The 22123-nt window shown below is 32.8% G+C and overlaps 2 protein-coding genes across 2 annotated transcripts in view; both read left to right on the forward strand.

The window, feature by feature from the left end:
• LOC132279455 (uncharacterized) overlaps positions 1 to 1478 on the forward strand; it is a 32601-nt gene extending 31123 nt beyond the window's left edge. The window contains exons 6-7 of the mRNA XM_059781436.1: positions 9 to 293; positions 1017 to 1478. The gene's annotated coding sequence lies outside the window, so the exon portion shown is untranslated. The remainder of the gene's footprint in view (positions 1 to 8; positions 294 to 1016) is intronic.
• Positions 181 to 12807, forward strand: LOC132278023 (protein FAR1-RELATED SEQUENCE 5-like). Its single transcript, XM_059779856.1, has 3 exons — positions 181 to 293; positions 10246 to 11231; positions 12776 to 12807. Exons 1-3 carry the CDS (start codon positions 181 to 183, stop codon positions 12805 to 12807), a joined length of 1131 nt encoding a protein of 376 aa, XP_059635839.1.
• Positions 12808 to 22123: the final 9316 nt, after the last annotated feature.

Consider the following 22123-nt stretch of genomic DNA (forward strand, 5'->3'; position numbering starts at 1 on the left):
TTACCCAGTGAAATTTTTGATATGTTGTCAAAATTTGACAAATATCAAATATCGTTGCAATATCCTCAAGGAAACATTCTACCTAAACGAGTTGCGTGTATAGATTCGCATCTGACCGTTGGACAGAATTTTCCCATCGGCGAGAGAGGTTATGAAACACAAGTCATGTGTGATCAATCGATGATTCCACGATATGAGATCGTCCCGGAAGAAAGAATTGAAGCTAAAGAATCAGACAAAGTTGAAGAATCGGACGAAGTTGAAGAATCATCTGATGATGATGTTGGAATTTGGTACTCGGCTTTATCATTTTCTACATAACAACAGGCTACTAGTTATTATTATTTTTTTTTAATCATTAATAGTTAAAAATATATTTTAAATTCCTGAAAGGAGAAAGGAATTAGCCTGATTTTGTGTTGTTCACCCGGCATAAAAAAATAAGACTAAAAAAAAAAAAATTAATATTAGGGGGAAATTTAGATATGCTCTATTTCATCTGTATCAAAGTAATCCTTGTAAGTAGTTTGTGATTTATATATATTTCTAGACATCACATTCTGCTCCTTATTCTATGTAAGCCTATTTTTACTTCTATTGTTTTCTTTATCTTTATTCTAGTATAATATAGAGTTCACTAGGAGAGAGAATAGTCGGTTGAATGTCATCTGGTTCATTATACCGGCAACTAGCTGATTTTTCTACTCCAGTGTGTTCCCAGTGATTTTCCTAATAAGTTCACAACTTATTAAAGCAACTGGCTTGGGCAGGGGCTGCATATAATCTGATATTGTACATGTTGGCTAACCATGTTTGTAATTTTGAATTACTATCAATTTTTTGTTATATATTTGTCACCATATACTTTTAACCAATTTAGCTTAAACCTTCTACGAGTGTTGTGCCACTTGCTCACATTTCTGTAACTTTATTTTTCATTTTTTCAATTTTTTTTTTTTTTTTTTGAGAATTTCGTAATTGTTTTGTGAATTGATGATTCAACTTTGTTCTTCTAGGTTATAGGGGCAGCATGGTATTTGCCGTCAGTTGACCAGTATACATCGTGCTGGAAATCATACTGCGAAAAGGATTCAGACCCTTCAAAACGGTTTCTTAATTATGTGGATTGTGATGTTCTAGACCATGATGACAAGAAGAACTGGGCAAATACTACAAACGTGTTTTAAGAGTTGTGATCCTGACAATGATGATCACTTCCAAGTGTGGAGTATTTTGAAAAATGCAGTGAAAAAAAGTGCTCTCTTAAACTTTCTTGAAGGGTACTTTTCTTGCAGAACCTAGGCTGTGCTTGCTACAATTTTAAAGTTCTAATAATAAATATCCTAGTCCTAAAGGATTTAGTTTAGTTTTGTCTTATATAATGACTACCTATCAATGATGTGTTCTTTTTTAATAGCAAAATCCTTTTCTATTTTATTCATTTTGTACTTATAAGTAGGGGTGCACAAAAAAACCGGAACCGTGGAACCGGAACCGTCGGAACCGGAACCGTTTTTCACGGTTCTCATAGTTCCGGTTCCGGTTCCGGTTCTAGCCCGTGGGAACCGGTAAGAACCGGAACCGTATGTATGTATATATATTATAATATATAATTATATATATATATGATATAAAATTAACCGTGTATGTATATATATACCTATTTTTTTTTTGTTTTTTGCCCTAATTTGAGCCTCAGCCTCCCCAAATGCCTCTAATCTCCATCTGTATTCTCTCGACTCTGAACTTGCCCTCTCTCTCTCTGCAACTAACTGTATGTAAACTACAAAATCTAGTGGTTTGAGAGATGATACTGATAGATTAGCTCTTGGGTGTGAGGCTCCTTCCGATGTCAAAACCTAACCCGTCTGAAGCTTTGTGCTTGCTGAGAGTTAACCACACCGGCATGTTGGTCAATTGAGGACATCATTATCCGACGCTCCTGATTTCCCCGACTACATCTCCAACCTTTCCAACGAGTGCTTAGCTTGCATATTCCAGTCGCTTGGCTCCAGTAATCAGAAGCGATGCTCTCTTGTCTGTCGCCAGTGGTTTCAGGTCGAGGGACAAAGCCGTCACCGTCTCTCTCTCAACACCCAAACCGATTTGCTCTCGGTGGTTTCGTTTCTGTTTTCGAGGTTCGATGCGGTGACTAAACTCTCTCTGAAATGTGATCGCAATATGCGAGCATCGGCGACGAAGCTCTCAAGCTCATCTCTTTCCAATGCCGAAACCTAACGGTCCTAACCCGTCTGAAGCTCCATGCTTGCCTGAGAGTTAACGGTTCCATGGGAACCGAACCGGAACCGTACCATTTCTACGGTTCGGTTCCGGTTCGGTTCCATGCTATACGGTTCCGGTTCCGGTTCCCTTTTCAAGGAACCGTCGTGAACGGTTCCGGTTCCGGTTCCGGTTCCGGTTCCGATTCCAGCCGGAACCGTAAGAATCGGAACCGTATGCACCCCTACTTATAAGATTTTAAAATTCTAAAAAGGACATATGATTCTAGGCCTTTTGTGCTTGACCTCTTTGGTTGATTGGTCATGTCGCTTATCTTCATCAAATAGGTGTCTCTTTTTATTTCATCACTCAATTTTTCCATTTATATTTTTATTTTATACCGATTAAATTTTAAAATTCTAAAATTGTCGCACACTTCTAATATTTACTTTTCAATTTAATCTCTTTTTATTTTTATTTTTTATCAATGGGCACTCTGTATCTTTATCTACAATCCTCTCTTTCAACTATTTTTTCTTTATTGCAAACCTATGATACTTAAAAATACTTGGTTTTTCTTTTAAATTTGTATGAAAATCTTGCTTAATATAATGATTTATCTAGGTCAATTGTACATTTAACAAATGATACCATTCTAAACCAAAGTAAAATTCTGATATTTTATTTTGTCAAAAAAAAAAAAAAAAAAAAATTATTAAACAATTTCGTTTTTTTTTTTTGTGCGTAAATAAATTTTATTAAACAGGGAAAAGATACAAGAACAAGAAGGGACAAGCCAAGTAGGCAGCTTAAGCATGTATCAGACCATACATTTATTTATGTCAAATGTTATATTGACTAATTTCAGCAGGACGCTTCACTGCAATTGAGGTGATAGATGACTAGCTATAAAATGAAGATGCTTTCATTTCTTAATTACCTAACGAAAATACCAGTCTCTGTCACCAACGTACAAGGATGCACCTTCAGCATGTATCAAATAACATCAAGTTGAATTTTCCATTCCTCAAATATAAAAATTATAATATTTACCAAATATATATATATACAAAAACTATAATTTCATTGCTTAAAAAATGAAATAAATTAAAAAATATAAACTTAAATTTCTTTTATTCCTTTTTCAATATAATTGCCAAAGAAAATTTTCTTTATTAAGGTCATTCTTATTATTTTAAAAAATTAAAACAAACGTACGTATCAACAACACTATTGTCCGGTGCATGAACCCTTTATTTTTAATTTTTATTTTGTATATGGACTACTGTGCATTGCTGTCATTATTATTGTTGTTTTTGAAAATTTAAGCAATTCATTATTTATTTATTAATTTATTTTTTTCATCACCAAAAAGACATCAAATCCATTACTCAAATAATAATATGAGAACAAATTTGTTATACAGCTTTCGTGGCTCCTTTGCGTTCGATACTTTCCTTCGCTTGTCAATCCAACGGTTAAGAGCAAGCCACGTAAATAAAAGATCTCAATATTTTAGTAATAAAAGTTACTTAGCTGTAAAGAAGTAACTCAACTCCACATGTCACCTAAACTTCTCTCTCCTCCTCAATCTATTTCAACCCACTGGGATTTTCGGATTCGGCCATGGCTCTGCCTCGCTGCCCACTCCAACAAGGGCTCAAATCCCCTGCTGTGAGTTACCCTACAGTCCCCTGTTGTGAGTTGCCAGTAACTTAACGTGCCAACTGTAAAGCCAATAAAAAAAAAAAAAAAAAAAAGAAAAAAAAAAAGAGGGAAAGTTGAAATAAGCTGCCGCCCCCGCCCTTCTGCAGTTTCACTTTCCCCTTCTTCCCTTTTGCTTTTGTTATTTCCTTCCTTCCTTTTTCATTTTATTCCAAACCCTTATTTCTCTCTCTTTGTTCCATCAAAAAAACATATTGCTTTTGAATTTCTTTTTTATTAGAAACCCTAATTCCTCTCTCCTCTATTCTTACTTTTTTATAATCTTTTTTGAATCAAAACCCAGATTGCAGTGTGCTGATTTCTCAATGCAATGTCAACTATTCTTCTACAGGAAGGAAATCTACAATGGACCTGATGTGGTATCTACAATTGACCTAATTAATGCTTGATTGTTGGTAAGTAATATTGTGCATTTAATATATTGTTCATTTACAGTGAAATTTTTGTTTTGAACGGAAAAATGTAGATTTAGAAAATTTATGATTCTTTCATTTGTCATCGATCTGTCATTGTAATAAATGTAAAATCTTCCATAATTGATTTTTAGAACTGAATTGGCTTCAGTAGGTATGAATGTGTTATCAAAAAAATTGGTATTAAATGCATGCGGCAATTAGACATTTCAGAGGTTAATATTTGATATTTATGAGGAAAAAAAATTGCGAAGTTTAACAAATAGGAACTCTGATCACCTCACCATCAAAATAAACTATTGACACAGTTCTGTAAAACAAATTTCATACCTCTGTAAAACTAATTTGACACCTAAATTTAACATTTTTTAATTCTTTCATTTGTCATCTGTTAGTGTAAATTATGATATTTTTCTACTTGAAATTGACATTGGTTAAGCATTCTAGCATATTTAAAATGTTGGATAATTGTAGGATTTTTTTTCTATAATCTTCAATAACCATTCTATTGAATGTAAAATCTTACATAATTGTTTTTTTTAACTGAGTTGGCTTCATTAGGTACCAATTTGTTATCCAAATATTTTTTCTTCTCATGTATGCGGCAATTACACATTTCACAGGTTATTATGTGACATTTATAAGAAAAAATACATTATGAAGTTTAATAAGTAGGGACACTGATTACTTTCATTATCAAAATAAGCTATTTACACAGTTCTACTAAATTAATTTCACACCTCTACAAAACTAATATCACACCTAAATTTAACATTTTTTAATTCTTTCATTTGTCATCCATTAGTGTAAATTATGATTTTTTTTTACTTGAAATTGACATTGGTTAAGCATTCTAGCGTATTTGAAATCTTGGATAATTGTAAGATTTTCTTCAATAATCTTCAATAACCATTCTAGTGAATGTAAAATCTTCCGTAATTGTTTTTTTTTTTTTTTTAACTGAGTTGACTTCATTACGTACCAATGTGTTATCCAAATATTTTGTCTTCTCATGCATGCGGCAATTACATATTTCACAGGTTATTATGTCACATTTCTGAGAAAAAATACAATGTGAAGTTTAATAAGTAGGGACACTGATCACCTTAACCATCAAAATAAGCTATTCACACAGTTCTACAAAACTAATTTTACACCTCTGCAAAACTAATTTCACACCTAAATTTAACATTTTTTAATTCTTTCATTTGTCATCCGTTAGTGTAAATTATAATATTTATTTACTTGAATTGACATTGGTTAAGCATTATAGTGTATTTGAAATATTGGATAATTGTAGGATTTTCTTCTATAATCTTCAATAACCATTCTAGTGAATGTAAAATCTTCCATAATTATTTTTTTTTAACTGAGTTGGCTTCATTAGGTACTAATGTGTTACCCAAATATTTTGTCTTCTCATGTATGCGGCAATTACGCATTTCACAGGTTATTATGTGATATTTATGAGGAGAAAAACATTATGAAGTTTAATAAGTAAGAATACTGATCACCTTCACCATCAAAATAAGCTATTCACACAGTTCTGTAAAACTAATTTCACACCTCTGCAAAACTAATTTCACACCTAAATTTAACATTTTTTAATTCTTTCATTTGTCATCTGTTAGTGTAAATTATGATATTTTTTTACTTGAAATTGACATTGGTTAAGCATTCTAGCGTATTTAAAATCTTCGATAATTATAGGATTTTCTTCTATAATCTTCAATAATCATTCTAGTGAATGTAAAATCTTGCATAATTGTTTTTTTTTTTTTAACTGAGTTGGCTTCATTAGGTACCAATGTGTTATTCAAATATTTTGTCTTCTCATGTATGCGGCAATTACACATTTCACAGGTTATTATGTCACATTTCTGAGAAAAAATACATTGTGAAGTTTAATAAGTAGGGACACTGATCACCTTCACCATCAAAATAAACTATTTACACAGCTCTGCAAAACTAATTTCACACCTAAATTTAACATTTTTTAATTCTTTCATTTGTCATCCGTTAGTGTAAATTATGAATTTTTTTACTTGAAATTGACATTAGTTAAGCATTCTAGCGTATTTGAAATCTTGGTTAATTGTAGGATTTTCTTCTATAATCTTCAATAACCATTCTAGTGAATGTAAAATCTTTCATAATTGTTTTTTTTTAACTGAGTTGGCTTCATTAGATACCAATGTGTTATCCAAATATTTTGTCTTCTCATGTATGCGGCAATTACACATTTCACATGTTATTATGTCACATTTATGAGAAAAAATACATTGTGAAGTTTAATAAGTTGGGACACTGATCACCTTCACCATCAAAATAAGCTATTCACACAGTTCTAATCAACTAATTTCACACCATTGCCAAACTAATTTCACACCTAAATTTAACATTTTTTAATTCTTTCATTTGTCATCCATTAGTGTAAATTATGATTTTTTTTACTTGAAATTGACATTAGTTAAGCATTCTAGCGTATTTGAAATCTTGGTTAATTGTAGGATTTTCTTCTATAATCTTCAATAACCATTCTAGTGAATGTAAAATCTTCCATAATTGTTTTTTTTTTAACTGAGTTGGCTTCATTAGAAACCAATGTGTTATCCAAATATTTTGTCTTCTCATGTATGCGGCAATTACACATTTCACAGGTTATTATGTGACATTTATGAGAAAAAATACATTGTGAAGTTTAATAAGTAGGGACACTGATCACCTTCACCATCAAAATAAGCTATTCACACAGTTCTGTAAAACTAATTTCACACCTCTGCAAAACTAATTTCATACCTAAATTTAACATTTTTTAATTCTTTCATTTGTCATCCGTTAGTGTAAATTATGATTCTTTTTACCTGAAATTGGCATTGGTTAAGCATTCTATCGTATTTGAAATCTTGGATAATTATAGGATTTTCTTCTATAATCTTCAATAACCATTCTAGTAAAATCTTCCATAATTGTTTTTTTTAACTGAGTTGGCTTCATTAGATACCAATGTGTTATCCAAATATTTTGTCTTCTCATGTATGCGGCAATTACACATTTCACAGGTTATTATGTCACATTTCTGAGAAAAAATACATTGTGAAGTTTAATAAGTAGGGACACTGATCACCTTCACCATCAAAATTAGTTATTCACAGAGTTCTGCAAAACTAATTTCACACCTTTGCCAAACTAATTTCACGCCTAAATTTAACATTTTTTAATTCTTTCATTTGTCATCCGTTAGTGTAAATTATGATTTTTTTCACTTGAAATTGACATTAGTTAAGCATTATAGAGTATTTGAAATCTTGGTTAATTGTAGGATTTTCTTCTATAATCTTCAATAACCATTTTAGTGAATGTAAAATCTTCCCTAATTGTTTTTTTTTTAACTGAGTTGGCTTCATTAGATACCAATGTGTTATCCAAATATTTTGTCTTCTCATGTATACGGCAATTACACATTTCATAGGTTATTATGTCACATTTATGGGAAAAAATACATTGTGAAGTTTAATAAGTAGGGACACTGATCACCTTCACCATTAAAATAAGCTATTCACACAGTTATGTAAAACTAATTTCACACCACTGCAAAACTAATTTCACACCTAAATTTAACATTTTTTAATTCTTTCATTTGTCATCCGTTAGTGTAAATTATGATTCTTTTTACTTGAAATTTGCATTGGTTAAGGATTCTAGCGTATTTGAAATCTTGGATAATGATAGGATTTTCTTCTATAATCTTCAATAGCCATTATACTGAATGTAAAATCTTCCATAATTGTTTTTTTTAACTGAGCTGGCTTCATTAGATACCAATGTGTTATCCAAATATTATGTCTTCTCATGTATGCGGCAATTACACATTTCATAGGTTATTATGTCACATTTCTGAGAAAAAATACATTGTGAAGTTTAATAAGTAGGGACACTGATCACCTTCACCTTTAAAATAAGCTATTCACACAGTTCTACAAAACTAATTTCACACCTCTGCAAAACTAATTTCACACCTAAATTTAACATTTTTTAATTCTTTCATTTGTCATCCGTTAGTGTAAATTATGATTCTTTTTACTTGAAATTGGCATTGGTTAAGCATTCTAGCGTATTTGAAATCTTGGATAATTATAGGATTTTCTTCTATAATCTTCAATAACCATTCTACTGAATGTAAAATCTTCCATAATTGTTTTTTTTAACTGAGTTGGCTTCATTAGATACCAATGTGTTATCCAAATATTTTGTCTTCTCATGTATGCGGCAATTACACATTTCACAGGTTATTATGTCACATTTCTGAGAAAAAATACATTGTGAAGTTTAATAAGTAGGGACACTGATCACCTTCACCATCAAAATAAGCTATTCACACAGTTCTGCAAAACTAATTTCACACCTTTGACAAACTAATTTCACGCCTAAATTTAACATTTTTTTATTCTTTCATTTGTCATCCGTTAGTGTAAATTATGATTTTTTTTACTTGAAATTGACATTAGTTAAGCATTCTAGAGTATTTGAAATCTTTGTTAATTGTAGGATTTTCTTCTATAATCTTCAATAACCATTATAGTGAATGTAAAATCTTCCCTAATTGTTTTTTTTTAACTGAGTTGGCTTCATTAGATACCAATGTGTTATCCAAATATTTTGTCTTCTCATGTATGCGGCAATTACACATTTCACAGGTTATTATGTCACATTTATGAGAAAAAATACATTGTGAAGTTTAATAAGTAGGGACACTGATCACCTTCACCATCAAAATAAGCTATTCATACAGTTCTGTAAAACTAATTTCACACCTCTGTAAAACTAATTTCACACCTAAATTTAACATTTTTTAATTCTTTCATTTGTCATCCGTTAGTGTAAATTATGATTCTTTTTACTTGAAATTGGCATTGGTTAAGCATTCTAGCGTATTTGAAATCTTTAATAATGATAGGATTTTCTTCTATAATCTTCAATAACCATTCTAGTGAATGTAAAATCTTCCCTAATTGTTTTTTTTTTAATTGAGTTGGCTTCATTAGATACCAATGCGTTATCCAAATATTTTGTCTTCTCATGTATGCGGCAATTACACATTTCACAGGTTATTATGTCACCTTTCTGAGAAAAAAATACATTGTGAAGTTTAATAAGTAGGGACACTGATCACCTTCACCATCAAAATAAGGTATTCACACAGTTCTGTAAAACTAATTTCACACCTCTGCAAAACTAATTTCACACCTAAATTTAACATTTTTTAATTCTTTCATTTGTCATCCGTTAGTGTAAATTATGATTCTTTTTACTTGAAATTGGCATTGGTTAAGCATTCTAGCGTATTTGAAATCTTGGATAATTATAGGATTTTCTTCTATAATCTTCAATAACCATTCTACTGAATGTAAAATCTTCCATAATTGTTTTTTTTAACTGAGTTGGCTTCATTAGATACCAATGTGTTATCCAAATATTTTGTCTTCTCATGTATACGGCAATTACACATTTCACAGGGTATTATGTCACATTTCTGAGAAAAAATACATTGTGAAGTTTAATAAGTAGGGACACTGATCACCTTCACCATCAAAATAAGTAATTAACATAGTTCTACAAACTAATTTCACACCTCTGCAAAACTAATTTCACACCTAAAGTTAAATTTTTTTAATTCTTTCATTTGTCATCAGTTTGTTTAAATTATGATATTTTTTTTACTTGAAATTGACTTTGGTTAAGCATTCTAGTGTATCTGAAATCTTAGATAATTGTACGATTTTTTAGCACTTTGCATTAGTTCGGTAAATATTTAGTATATATATTTTTTTGTCACAAGTTTTAGAAACTGACTTTAATGTTTTGATGGACCTTTTGCTTGTTGTAGCATTCATACTGAAGTTATCCCAATGGATAATAACTTAAGTATTAATGATGTGAGAACAAGCGTTCCAATCGTTGCCGAAATCAATATTTCTGAAAACTTAGTAGCCGAAGTTGTCAATCCCATTGACATAGAATTCACACCAAAATTGAACATGCAGTTTGACACTGAGGATGAAGCAAACGACTTTTATAATGCTTATGGGCGTAAAGTTGGATTCAGTATTCGTAAGGATTATGCAAATAAAAGCCGTAAGACAAGAAATATTACAACAAGCAAGTTTGTGTGTTCCAAACAAGGTTTTAGGGTGAAGGACAAGAGGGATATCCATACAAGAAAGCCCAGGGCGGAAACTCGAACCGGTTGTGGTGCACTGATGCAAATTAGATATGACCGCAAGAAGGGAAAATATGTTGTATATAATTTTATCGAATCTCACAATCATCCTATGATAATTGAAGAATGCACACATATGATGCCATCACAACGAAGAATAAGTGTTACCCAAGCAATTGATGTGGAATTGGCCTGCCAATCTGGAGTTCCACTCGGTAATGCATTTGAGTTAAAGAGCAGGCAGGCTGGTGGGAGGCAATCAATTGGCTACACCAAAGTTGATCAACAAAATTTTCTAAGGACAAGAAGACAGAGTGAGTTAGAATACGGAGAGAAGACATGGCTGATGAATTATTTCAAAATTCAATCTTGTGAGAATCCTTCATTTTTTCACACCGTGCAGTTGGATAGCGATGAAATGATAACTAATATCTTCTGGGCAGATTCGAGAATGGTAATTGACTATGGGCATTTTGGAGACGTCGTCACATTCGACACGACATACAAGCTCGTCCAAAACAATCGTCCTTTTGCGGCTTTTCTTGGTTTGAATCATCATCGGGAGACTGCTGTCTTTGGACTAGCATTGATGTATGACAAGACTGCCAATTCCTTTGCGTGGCTATTTGATTCATTCTTGAATGCAATGTCAGGTAAGTAATCTAAATGTAATTTTTTTTTTTGTTTTTGCAATTATTAAAGGCTGAAGTTGATCATGCCCTTTTTTAACCCTTCCTTTTTTTTTTTTGCTTTTTTTTATTTTTTATATATATACTTTTTCATTATGATTCTGATTTTTATGTAAATTACTTGTGGTTACTTGAGTGAGTTTATTGTTTGTACCTTGTAGCTCACCAGTAATTAATCATATTTGAAGTCTACTACACTACCTGGAGATGTTAGAATCTTTGCTTCCCAAGGGTAGTAGCAACAGTCATTTATTCCTTCCAAATACCTGTATATGTTTTCCTGAATACAAATACTAAATAATGCATTGACAATACTCGTGTATAAAATACTAACTTTTTCTTGTGTACATACATGTCCATTATGTGCACTCTCGGGTTGAGTTTGAGTCATATTTTAAAAAACAACCAGAGAAGAATAATGAGATGAAGGTGGAAATGTAAAAAATGTGGATTGTGTGAGGTGAAAGATTGGAAGAGTGCATTTGGTTAAAAAAAAAAAAAAAGAATTGGTTTAAGATTCCATGTAGGTTAAAATTATAATTTAATTATCTGTGCTGCACCTACTTAATTAGAAGTTAATTATTAAGGAGAGAACAATGAATAATCTCTATTTTTCTGTTTCTATATCATGGAAAAGAAAAACAAAAATAGTTGCAACATTTTATTGTACTCATTTTGTCAAATGTCAAGGGTAAAATAAGAATTCTAATTCCTTTATTCTTTTTGTTCACATATTTTACACTAAAAGGATTTAGCTCAAATTATAACTCTTTATGTCTTAAAAAAAAATTATATCTCTTTAATAATAATAATAACAACACAAGGTGTTGTGGGAGATGTAAAGAATGTGGATTGTGGGACTTACCTAAATAAAGTCCTTTTATTTTTATTTCTCTTTTCATCTCATTATTCTTCTCTGCTTGTTTTTTAAAATATGACTCAAACTCAACCCGAGAGTGCACATAATGGACATGTATGTGTACAAGAAAAAGTTAGTACTTTATACACGAGTATTGTCAATGCATTATTCAGTATTTGTATTCAGGAAAACATATACAGGTATTTGGAAGGAATAAATGACTGTTGCTACTACCCTTGGGAAGCAAAGATTCTAACATCTCCAGGTAGTGTAGTAGACTTCAAATATGATTAAGTTACTGGTGAGCTACAAGGTACAAACAATAAACTCACTCAAGTAACCACAAGTAATTTACATAAAAATCAGAATCATACTGAAAAAGTATATATATATAAAAAAAAAAAAAAAAAGAAAAAAAAAAGGAAGGGTTAAAAAAGGGCATGATCAACTTCAGCCTTTAATAATTGAACATGGCCATTCTTTTTTACCTTTTTTATGTGAATTACTTTTTCAAATGAAGATATTTTATTGGGCCATAATGTTCTTGCCTTCAAATTTTCAATACTGTTAAAAATTTTAGTGATGATGTATGATAAGATTGCCTATTCATTTACATGCCTTTTTGATATATTCTTGAATGTGATGTTAGGTAAAGCACCACAAACGATTCTTACTGACTAAGATGGTGCAATGGCAAAGGCGTTGGCACAAGTTATGCCGAGGACAAGACATTTACTTTGCACGTGGCACATCATGGCAAATGCACAGAAGCATGTAGGCACCATTTTTAGGAATGATGAAGGGATTAAAAGTGTGCTGAGTCAATTCATGTACTGTTATGATGATGAGGATGATTTTTGTATACAATGGGATGTAATGTTAAGGGACTACAATGTTGTTGGTAACACATGGTTGAACAATTTGTTTGGTTTAAGAGAAAAATGGGGTTATCCATTTGTTAAATATTGGTTTACCGCTGGAATGCAGACAACGCAGCTGAGTGAAAGTTTAAATAGCTGCTTGAAAGAGTACTTAACCAGGAAAATGAGTATTCCAGATTTCTTCATGCACCTTGACAGGCTATTGTCAGACAAACGGTACAAGGAATATCAAGCTGAGTATGGTTTACTCAGTAAACTACCTAGACTTAAACAAAATTGTCCCATTCTAAAACAAGTGGGCAATATGTACACATTGAAGATTTTTGAACTTTTCCAGGACCAATTCATAGAAGCTTGTGTGGTTGCTACCGTGGAAGGAACAAGTTTTGTTGAAAATGGATTACGTGTTTCTAGAGTATCTGTTCATGATGGCAGTATGGATCGGACTGTGACAAGGTGGGATGATGGCTTTCTAACTTGTTCGTGAGGGAAATATGCAATGGAAGGTATTTTGTGCAGCCATGTACTTAAAGTACTGAAAAACGACACTCAGTATTTCAAAGAATTACCTTCTATGTATATACTAAAAAGATGGACAAGAAAAGCTAGGGATAACAGCGTAAAGCTAGGGATAACAGCGTACAAGACATCCGTGGATGTGAAGTTATTGCTGATCCTAAACTTGAAGTACGCAGAAGGTATAAGATGTTATGTCGTTTTTTTTACAGAAATCAGCTCATTTGCATCCGAGAAAGAAGAGGTATTCAATAATTTGATGCTAAAGAGGATGAAATGGAAAAGGAAATACATTAATGTTGAAATGCAATGTTTCGATGTTGAACAAGAGGCAACCAATTCAGCTTTTTCAACTGAAAGAAGTAATAATCATGAACATAATGAAAGTATCATTGGGCAAGCCGTGACCGGAAGTAATGCCAAGGGTATAAAGAATAAAGAAACAGGTGGTAAGGGACCAAGGCGCAGGAAGAAGAATAAGTTTGAACAATACATGCAGAGAAAAAAAAACTATGCGAAACGAAAGGTTAATTTAATTTATTTTTTATTATTTGATAATTTAATTTTCCAGTATATGTCATTAACATTTTGATATTAGCAATGTCATAATTTTGTTTTTACAATGAATAAATCTATTATTTTGTAGAAATCAAATGGCAACAACAGTGTTAGTGCAGGTGTAGGTGGCAGTAGTACCGTGCCACCTATTACATATGTACGTCTGAATGTAAGTTTTCTCCTTTTCTTAAATGAAAACATTGATTTTTTATTTTTTATATATTATTATAATTTTCAGTATGATAATCTCTTAATTAAGAATGTTTATATTAAAATAAGGGTTGTGACATTCCTAGCGACGCCACTTGGATTTACAAAGATCATCACCCATGTGCACGTTTACATTCGGAAACAAATATCGACCAAATGACATATTGCCCTACCACTAACTTCGGTCATCCCAGGACTCCACCAACTAAACAGGTATAAACAAACTTTTATTCTGAACTAGGTATATAAAAATTAATGAACATTATTTCATACTTTTGAAATCCATTAGTTAATGAACATTGAGAATATATTGGCAGGGGACTCCATTTGTTTCGTATCATGAATGCCGATTCTCAGATTATCTTGTAAGTTTATCTCTTATAAAATTTATGCTTCTGCAATATATTCTAAACATGTATGTTTTAACTTTGCATTAATTAACGTATGTACAAACATTGTTTTTGTATGATCCATTTTAAGGATGTTGATCACACCAGTGGTGACCGTAATTTGATGCCAATGTCGGAGGAGACAACATCCGAGATCAATCCTCCAGCTCGGCAAAATTTGTTTTGAGTTAAGAAATTCTTGACAAATTGATGGTGTATAGGTATACTATGGTTGATGGATGATAACAGAATATGGTGGCATAAAAAATATATCCCTTTTTGAGTAAAGATTTGTAAATGTATGGATAACTTGTTCACTTTTGTTTTTTGGGTTTTGTATATATGGAAAATGAAATGGATTTTTATTCAGGCCTATTTATGTCAATTGAAATATGTATGTGTACATATATTGTTTAGTCCATTTTGTTTGTGATTTGGGACAGGTTGAAACCATTAATTTCAAGGTGACATGGTTCCGTGAATGGCATCTGGCTATTTTCTCCAATGATGGCGATACTTAATTGCCTCTTGCATATGGCGATTTTATGTTAGACAGTGCTAATTAGATTATCCATCCCAAAAGTTCCATTTTGTTACTTCAAAAGTTAAATACAACATCACACTACATACATCACATTACATACATACACATATATCACATTACATACAGAAAATGACATCAACGGTTATCATCAGTTGACTATGACTTTTTCTCCAATGATGCCAGACACCATCAATATGTGGAGATCGCAATGGCAAAGATTACATTTTATTTTCTCCTCATTGATTCGCTCGACCATCCACCATTTGACGTGAACCATGTCACCTTCATAGTTCGGTGGTCCATAATCTTCCTCACAACAAGCAGGAATGTTATGAAATAACCCATTTGACCACCCTCTTTTCACTATTGAAATCATTTGTTCCCTCCGATGTTTTATGATCAGTTTATTTGTTATGTCTGTGTTCATGTTCGAAAGTTGTTGAATACCATTTACTTTATCAGCATCATTGCCATATATTAATACAATGGCTAAAGCAAACTTACAACCAGTATGCTGAAGATATGCACCTTTGGTTAGAATACTTAGCCCATCTGCCCGATTTTGATGCAAGAAAAATAGCTCCTACATCCAACATAAAGTTCTTAAAAATAAACCCGATTAAATTACTTTCACAATTTAGTAAAGTGAGTGCAAGCAACGTACCACTCCGGAGACAAACATAGCCTCCAAATTGCCATCATCAACACACTTTTGCATGAACACGCATCGCAAATAGTAAGTATCACTGGTACCCCCCGTTTGTATTTCGTACAAGGATTTAAAACTGAGAAGTCGTCACATATGTGGCTCCAAACACACCATAGCTAGCTTATGAGAACTGCACATATTTAAACACTTTTAACAAAAAATTTCGTGAATGAAAAAAATATTATAAACATAAAACAATAGTGTACAATTAAATCCTTACCATTGTTGAAGTTGTAGTAGGTCTTGAAAATTATTTGCTGCCACTCTACTAACCACCTCACTGAGCAACGGCGGTGGGAGTTATTCTATTTTCATTTTTAGACTACTTGTTTTGTGTATGCTGGTTACCTTTTGGGGGAAGGTTAACCATTGGTTTACCAGAAAGGGAAGAACTTATGGTGGATATATAGTCAATATGCATAGCCAATTAATGTGGTAGGTTAGGATTAGTTGAACACGAAATTGTGTAATAACTCACAACATTAGCTGTAAATGTATAATTAAATGCACTGCTTGTTTGATATGACTAAGTATATCTACAACTCCTCTATTACATATAGATATTTGGTTGAACCGGCAAATCTCCTCTAAGTACATTCACCATCTCAACTAAGTATTCACATCCTGTTATTTAAGTAATAACACATATGAAATTATCTGAATTCACCATACTGTTTTTCTGATTTGAAGTGAATATAGAGAAAATAATATGTGTGTGTGTGGGCGTGTGTGTGTATATTAATAAGAAAGTATAAAAAAAATTAAAAAAAATACAATCTTCACCTTCATAATTAAGTATTCACACCCTGCTGTATAAGTAATATCACATACAAAACTATATGAATTCGCTAAACCCTAGAAGGAGCCGGCTCTTGTAAACAAGAAGAGGCGGCTCCCTAGCCTTGAGAGCCGGCTCTCCTTTTTGGGAGCCTGCTCTTTGGATGGAAACTTCATTTCGTTGAAAAAAGCTTTTAGAGCCGTCTCTAATTGAAATGGAGCCTGCTCTAATTTTCTGAGCCTTCTCTAGAAATCTAGAGCCTTCTCTACTTTCCCTTGAGCCTTCTCTAATTTTTGTAGAGCCTTCTCTACTTTCTTAAAATGAATTCCAGTATGATGTAAGGTTCATATGAATGTGTTTAAAAACCTAATGAGCTATTTTATGTTCTTTGAGAGATGAGATGAAAATGATATGCATGAATTGTAATTTTGAGCTTCTCCTCCTATCAATATGCATCTATCAAGATACTTATATTATCAAAAGAATAGCACATTAGCATGATAGCACATCTTTCTCCCCCTTTGTCATCTCAAAAAAAATGGGAGACTAAATGAATAGTAAAGAAAAATAACTTGCCATTTCAGGAAATATCAGAGAAGAATGAATTAAAGCACAAAAGATAAGCAAATATGGCAATTTATAGATAACAGAAAGAGATTGTGAACACGAGTACCATATGACAGATAAAGGCATAGTTTATAAAACACAGATAAATGCTTCTCTAAAGCAAATAAAGCTAATAAGTGCACACAAAAGAGGGTTTGAAATGGAGAAAAACTGTTCTAAGGAGAAGAAGGTCCATATTGGTTTCGAAATTCTGTAAAATCGTCATTAAGATGAGCGATTGCCATGTGCATTTCGTCAAGTTGAGTTTGTTGTTTCTCAAGAGTGGCTTGGTTTTGACGAGTCCCTTTGAGAATTTCCAACAAGAGAGCACGATTGGTACGATTTTCAACTAGAACTTCCTCATTTTCATCATCGTCATCACTTTCATGGTCGTCTTCATCCCCATCATCAACATCTTCAATCTCTTCTCCTCTAGCTCGAGCCTTTTCCAACCTTCGTTGCCTAGGATAAAACCACACTCCATTGTAATCCCTTTTTAGCCCCATTGATGCAAGATTGGAGGCAGTGAGAATGTGTCTTGGCCCTGGTTTGACTGCTTCACGACTATCAAGCAGAACCTTCTTAGCCATAAATATGTGAGAGAGAACCATGGGATAATAAAGAGAGACCTTTTTCTTTCTTTTGCATGTAAGAAGGTGATGAAATATAATATATGCAAGATCAAAGTGCTTGCCATTTAAGACACACCAGATAAGAAAGACGTCCATGTGGGAAACTTTGGATCGACTGCCAGATTTGGGAAGAATAGAATACATAATGATCTTGTGAATCAGTCGAGCTTCCATAGTTAATTGTTTGGTGTTGACTTCTCTGGTATTTGTTACATTTGAATCATAACTCATTTGCCGAATAGCCGCGAGTTTATCAAAGCCTTGTCCTTTAAACCAGTTGAAATGAGAATAGAATTGAATTCCATCCACAGAGGGAAGATGAAGGATTCGAGCAATGCTGTTTGTATCAAGGTGAAAATATATTCCAGCCACATAGCAGTTAAGTTTTTCTTCTCCAGGCATTTCTTCAAGATGAGTGTAGAATAACTTTACTAATTTTAGATAGTAACCTTCATTCATTCCAACAAATGATCCAAGGCCAATTGCATCAAACAATCTATAGGTGTTGAGATGAAGATCATTGCAAATTGTGTCAGACAACACCATTGTTGTGGCCACTTTTCTATGCTGAAAGAATTTGTCATATATGCTTTTGTATGTGGGGTTTTTATATAGCATGGTGGCAGAGATTTGAAGTGAAGGAGGATTTGGTTCACTAGGGCCTGATTCATCATTATGTTGAGTAGACCGTTTTTGTCCACGAGAGGGATTCTTTCCACGTGAGGATGAAGCCGTGGACATTTCGAGAAATTAAACTGAAATTACAGAGGAATTCTCTGAATAAAAATCCAATTTAAAAGGCAATGAAAAAATCAAATCTCAAATAAGTGTAGACAGAAGATTAACAGTAAAACAAATTGAATCAATGGAAAGGCCCAGTCAAAGTTGCACATTTAGTTAGAATTTTGAGGGAAAAATAATTTATCTAGACATGAAGAACCAAAATGAAGGCATACTAGAGGATTCAAATTTAAACTGAAATAGAAGCATATGGAATTTTAACAGGACAATGCATGGAACAGTCCTAAAATGTTTGCTTGATAAACCAAAAAAAATTTATATAACATGCTCTAGGGATTGAGATATATATAAATTCATCCTAAGAGTAGGAATTCAACATAATTGTGAAATGTACTACTCAAATGAACCAAAGTCATCACAAGTATTCAAAAATAAATTTAGACAATAAAACACAAAAACAAATTTTTTTTTTTTTAATTTTTTTTTATGACAAAATTTATTCCAGAACACAAGATTTGATCAAAATATGATGGATCAACAAATTAATTAAAGGAAAAATGGAAGTTTGTGCATAAATTTTGAATTTGCAGACCATAGACTAAGCAATTCTTGCTAGAATAAGTCTTTTACATGTGAAAGAAAAAGGCTACATTGCAATCAAGGGTCTCATGGAATGATGAAATCAAAGGAGTAAATTAAAAATTAATTACTGAACATTCAATAAACAAGTAATGAATTTATGAAATGTAGAAAAAAATAGATGAAAACTTACTTGCTTGAAGAGACTAGAGGAGAATGAAGAAAGCCTTAGCCGAGATGCTCTCTGGAAGTGAATGAAATTATGCCCAACAGTGAGTAAATGATATACAACAGAGAGCAATTCGAAGGGCTATATTAAGGAGATGGAGCCGGCTCTTGGGATTTAATAAAGCCGGCTCTTGAAGTTCAATGGAGCCGGCTCTAAGTTGTTGAGCCGGCTCTTTGAGTTGGCAGCCGGCTCATAATAAATATGGAGCTGGCTCTCAGAATTTTTAGAGCCGGCTACTTGCCAAGCAAAAAAAAAATTAAAAAAAAAGAAAAAAAAAATAATGGACAGCCGGCTCAAGAAGAAATGTGGAGACGGCTCAACCCAATTTTTTGGAGACGGCTCAATTAATTTGTAGAGCCGGCTCTTTTGGGCTTTTTTAGAGATGCTGAGAGATGGTTGTTTAAGGCATTTTTAGGAGCCGGCTCTTCCCTTTTGTTGAGCAGGCTCAATTGTCTGCAGAGGAGATCCCGAGAGTTGGAAAAAAAAAAAAAAAAAAATTTAGCACTGAAGGAGCCGGCTCTGCCTTTTTCTAGAGACAGCTCTTCCTATTCCAATTTGTATGCAGGTTTGAGAGCCGGCTCTTGTTTTTATAGAGCAGGCTCTATCTTAAAATTTTTGAGATCCCGAGAGCAAGCAGTTTGATATCATCTGTGGAGACTGCTCTGCCTTGTGTAGAGACGGCTCTTTTTCTTCAGAGAGACGACTTTTTTTTCTGAATGAAGCTGGCTCTGCTGCTGCTTTGCTTTACTGCTGTATTTCTTCTTCTGAGCACATTCCAATTTCCCTTCTAAGCAAGCAAAACTTATCTTCTTGGAGTGGTTTTGTAAAAATATCAGCTAATTGTTTCTCCGTATTGACAACATAAGTTCAATGTCGCCCTTAGAGACATGATCCCTAAGAAAGTGGTACCTAATTTCTATATGCTTTGTCCTAGAATGCTGAATCGGATTTTTTGAAGACCAAGTTCTTCTTTATTTTCTTGCACTTTGATACTTCTTTGAAATCATTGCTTGAGTGTTTGGAATGCTTGAAATGGAACTTCTAGCTCATCATTAAGGATTGAATGATTGAACAACTATACTTCACTCAATGAAAATATTAGTACATAAACATCATTAATGGGTTGTAATCATCAAAACATAAGATTGACCTTTAGATAACATCCTTAGGCCAACACTTGTATTCAATTACATCAAAGGACCACACAAGTCTCCAATGAAAGCTTTCAGTTCTGAAAATGGAGAAGAATTTAAGACAGCCTTACGTGAAAGCTTTCAATTTTGAAAATGGAGAACAATTTAAGACAGTAGAGACTTGCTAAAGGATATATGTTAATAAGGTCAACATGACCCATGGTGCGTAGAATCCAGATAAATAAACCTGACGCCTTAAAAGGCCCTCAAAAATATGCAGAGGATAGAGTGTGTTTCAGACCTCACTAGTAGGTATTTATTTATTTAATTTGATACGTCAATATTAACTGTAAACTACTAAAAAACACCATAGTGGGTGCAACCATTTACTTGCAAAGCATATAAAAGCAATAAAATATATGCTCTGATAAGCTTAGATTTCCTAAATGAATCAACCAAATAAACATGTTGAGATATGAAAAGTAGTTTAAAGATTGACCGGATTCAGTATATGAATACAGAGCCCAACTTTTTACAAAACTACCTTGTACCCAAATTTATACAAAACTAACATGTACAAAACATTCACATAACAGCCCTATACAAGCCTGAATCGTTACAAGGTACGACAAAAATAAAACGGAGTAACTTTCATGACAAAAAGGCATTCCATTGACAAAAATTAAACCTTAACATAGCACCAGTTTCATCACCACCTAAAATTAAAGCTTGCAACCTGGTGCAAATTTAACTTTTCTCCCATGCTTAGCACTGTTGTTCAAAATCTCTTGCCTACATTCGTTCAAAGGATCGGTTAAAAGTTGCAGTGCCATTTCTATACGGATCACAGTAGAGTCCGTCTGTACCGTTACATAGAAGTAACATACTGTTAGGAAAAAATATATATTATGTTTAAACCACTGTAAAATAGAAAAATATTTCACAATGACATTACACTAACATTGAAGCTTCCCAACAATCTTCTGCCATCCCATAACTCCATGAACCTCATAAGAAAAAGTCCACATGAATGTTTGAACAATAATTAAAAATTGTATAAGAGAGCTACTGAGGAAGTTCATGTCAAACATACAAGTAATAAGTTAAATAACAAAAAGATTTCAAAAGTATAAAGTCAAACATACGGGTCAGGCTGCACGGGTAAATCTTGATGCTTTATGATATCATAAAAATCCAATTTTTCTCCTAGTGCAATGTCAAGAAAATCTTTCTGCAATACAAAAACAAAATTACTAACAATATGATCATATCAAATTAAAAAATGAAATGAATTAGAATAAAAGAGTTGTATACCACCAATAAACCATAATTTGTGTGCCTAAAACCAAGTCCGCTGCTATATATGTAATGAATAAGCTTATCCAGATGGTGAATGACAAACAAGAACCAATGATTACTAACGCATGCAGGGAAATAGAACTGTTAAACACATGACATATATTAGTAGTGGAATATTGTCACAACCAGAAAC

The sequence above is a fragment of the Cornus florida genome, unplaced genomic scaffold, assembly GCF_030987335.1.
Source record: "Cornus florida cultivar Cherokee Brave unplaced genomic scaffold, ASM3098733v1 CherokeeBrave_3.0.0_Hap2_Chr10, whole genome shotgun sequence".
NCBI lineage: Eukaryota > Viridiplantae > Streptophyta > Magnoliopsida > Cornales > Cornaceae > Cornus > Cornus florida.

Coding starts and splice junctions, on each gene's coding strand:
- LOC132278023 (XM_059779856.1), top strand. CDS start 181: ATGATTCCACGATATGAGATCGTCCCGGAAGAAAGAATTGAAGCTAAA. Junction 294..10,245: donor GATGATGATGTTGGAATTTG/GTACTCGGCTTT, acceptor TGCTTGTTGTAG/CATTCATACTGAAGTTATCC. Junction 11,232..12,775: donor ATTCTTGAATGCAATGTCAG/GTAAGTAATCTA, acceptor ATGTGATGTTAG/GTAAAGCACCACAAACGATT.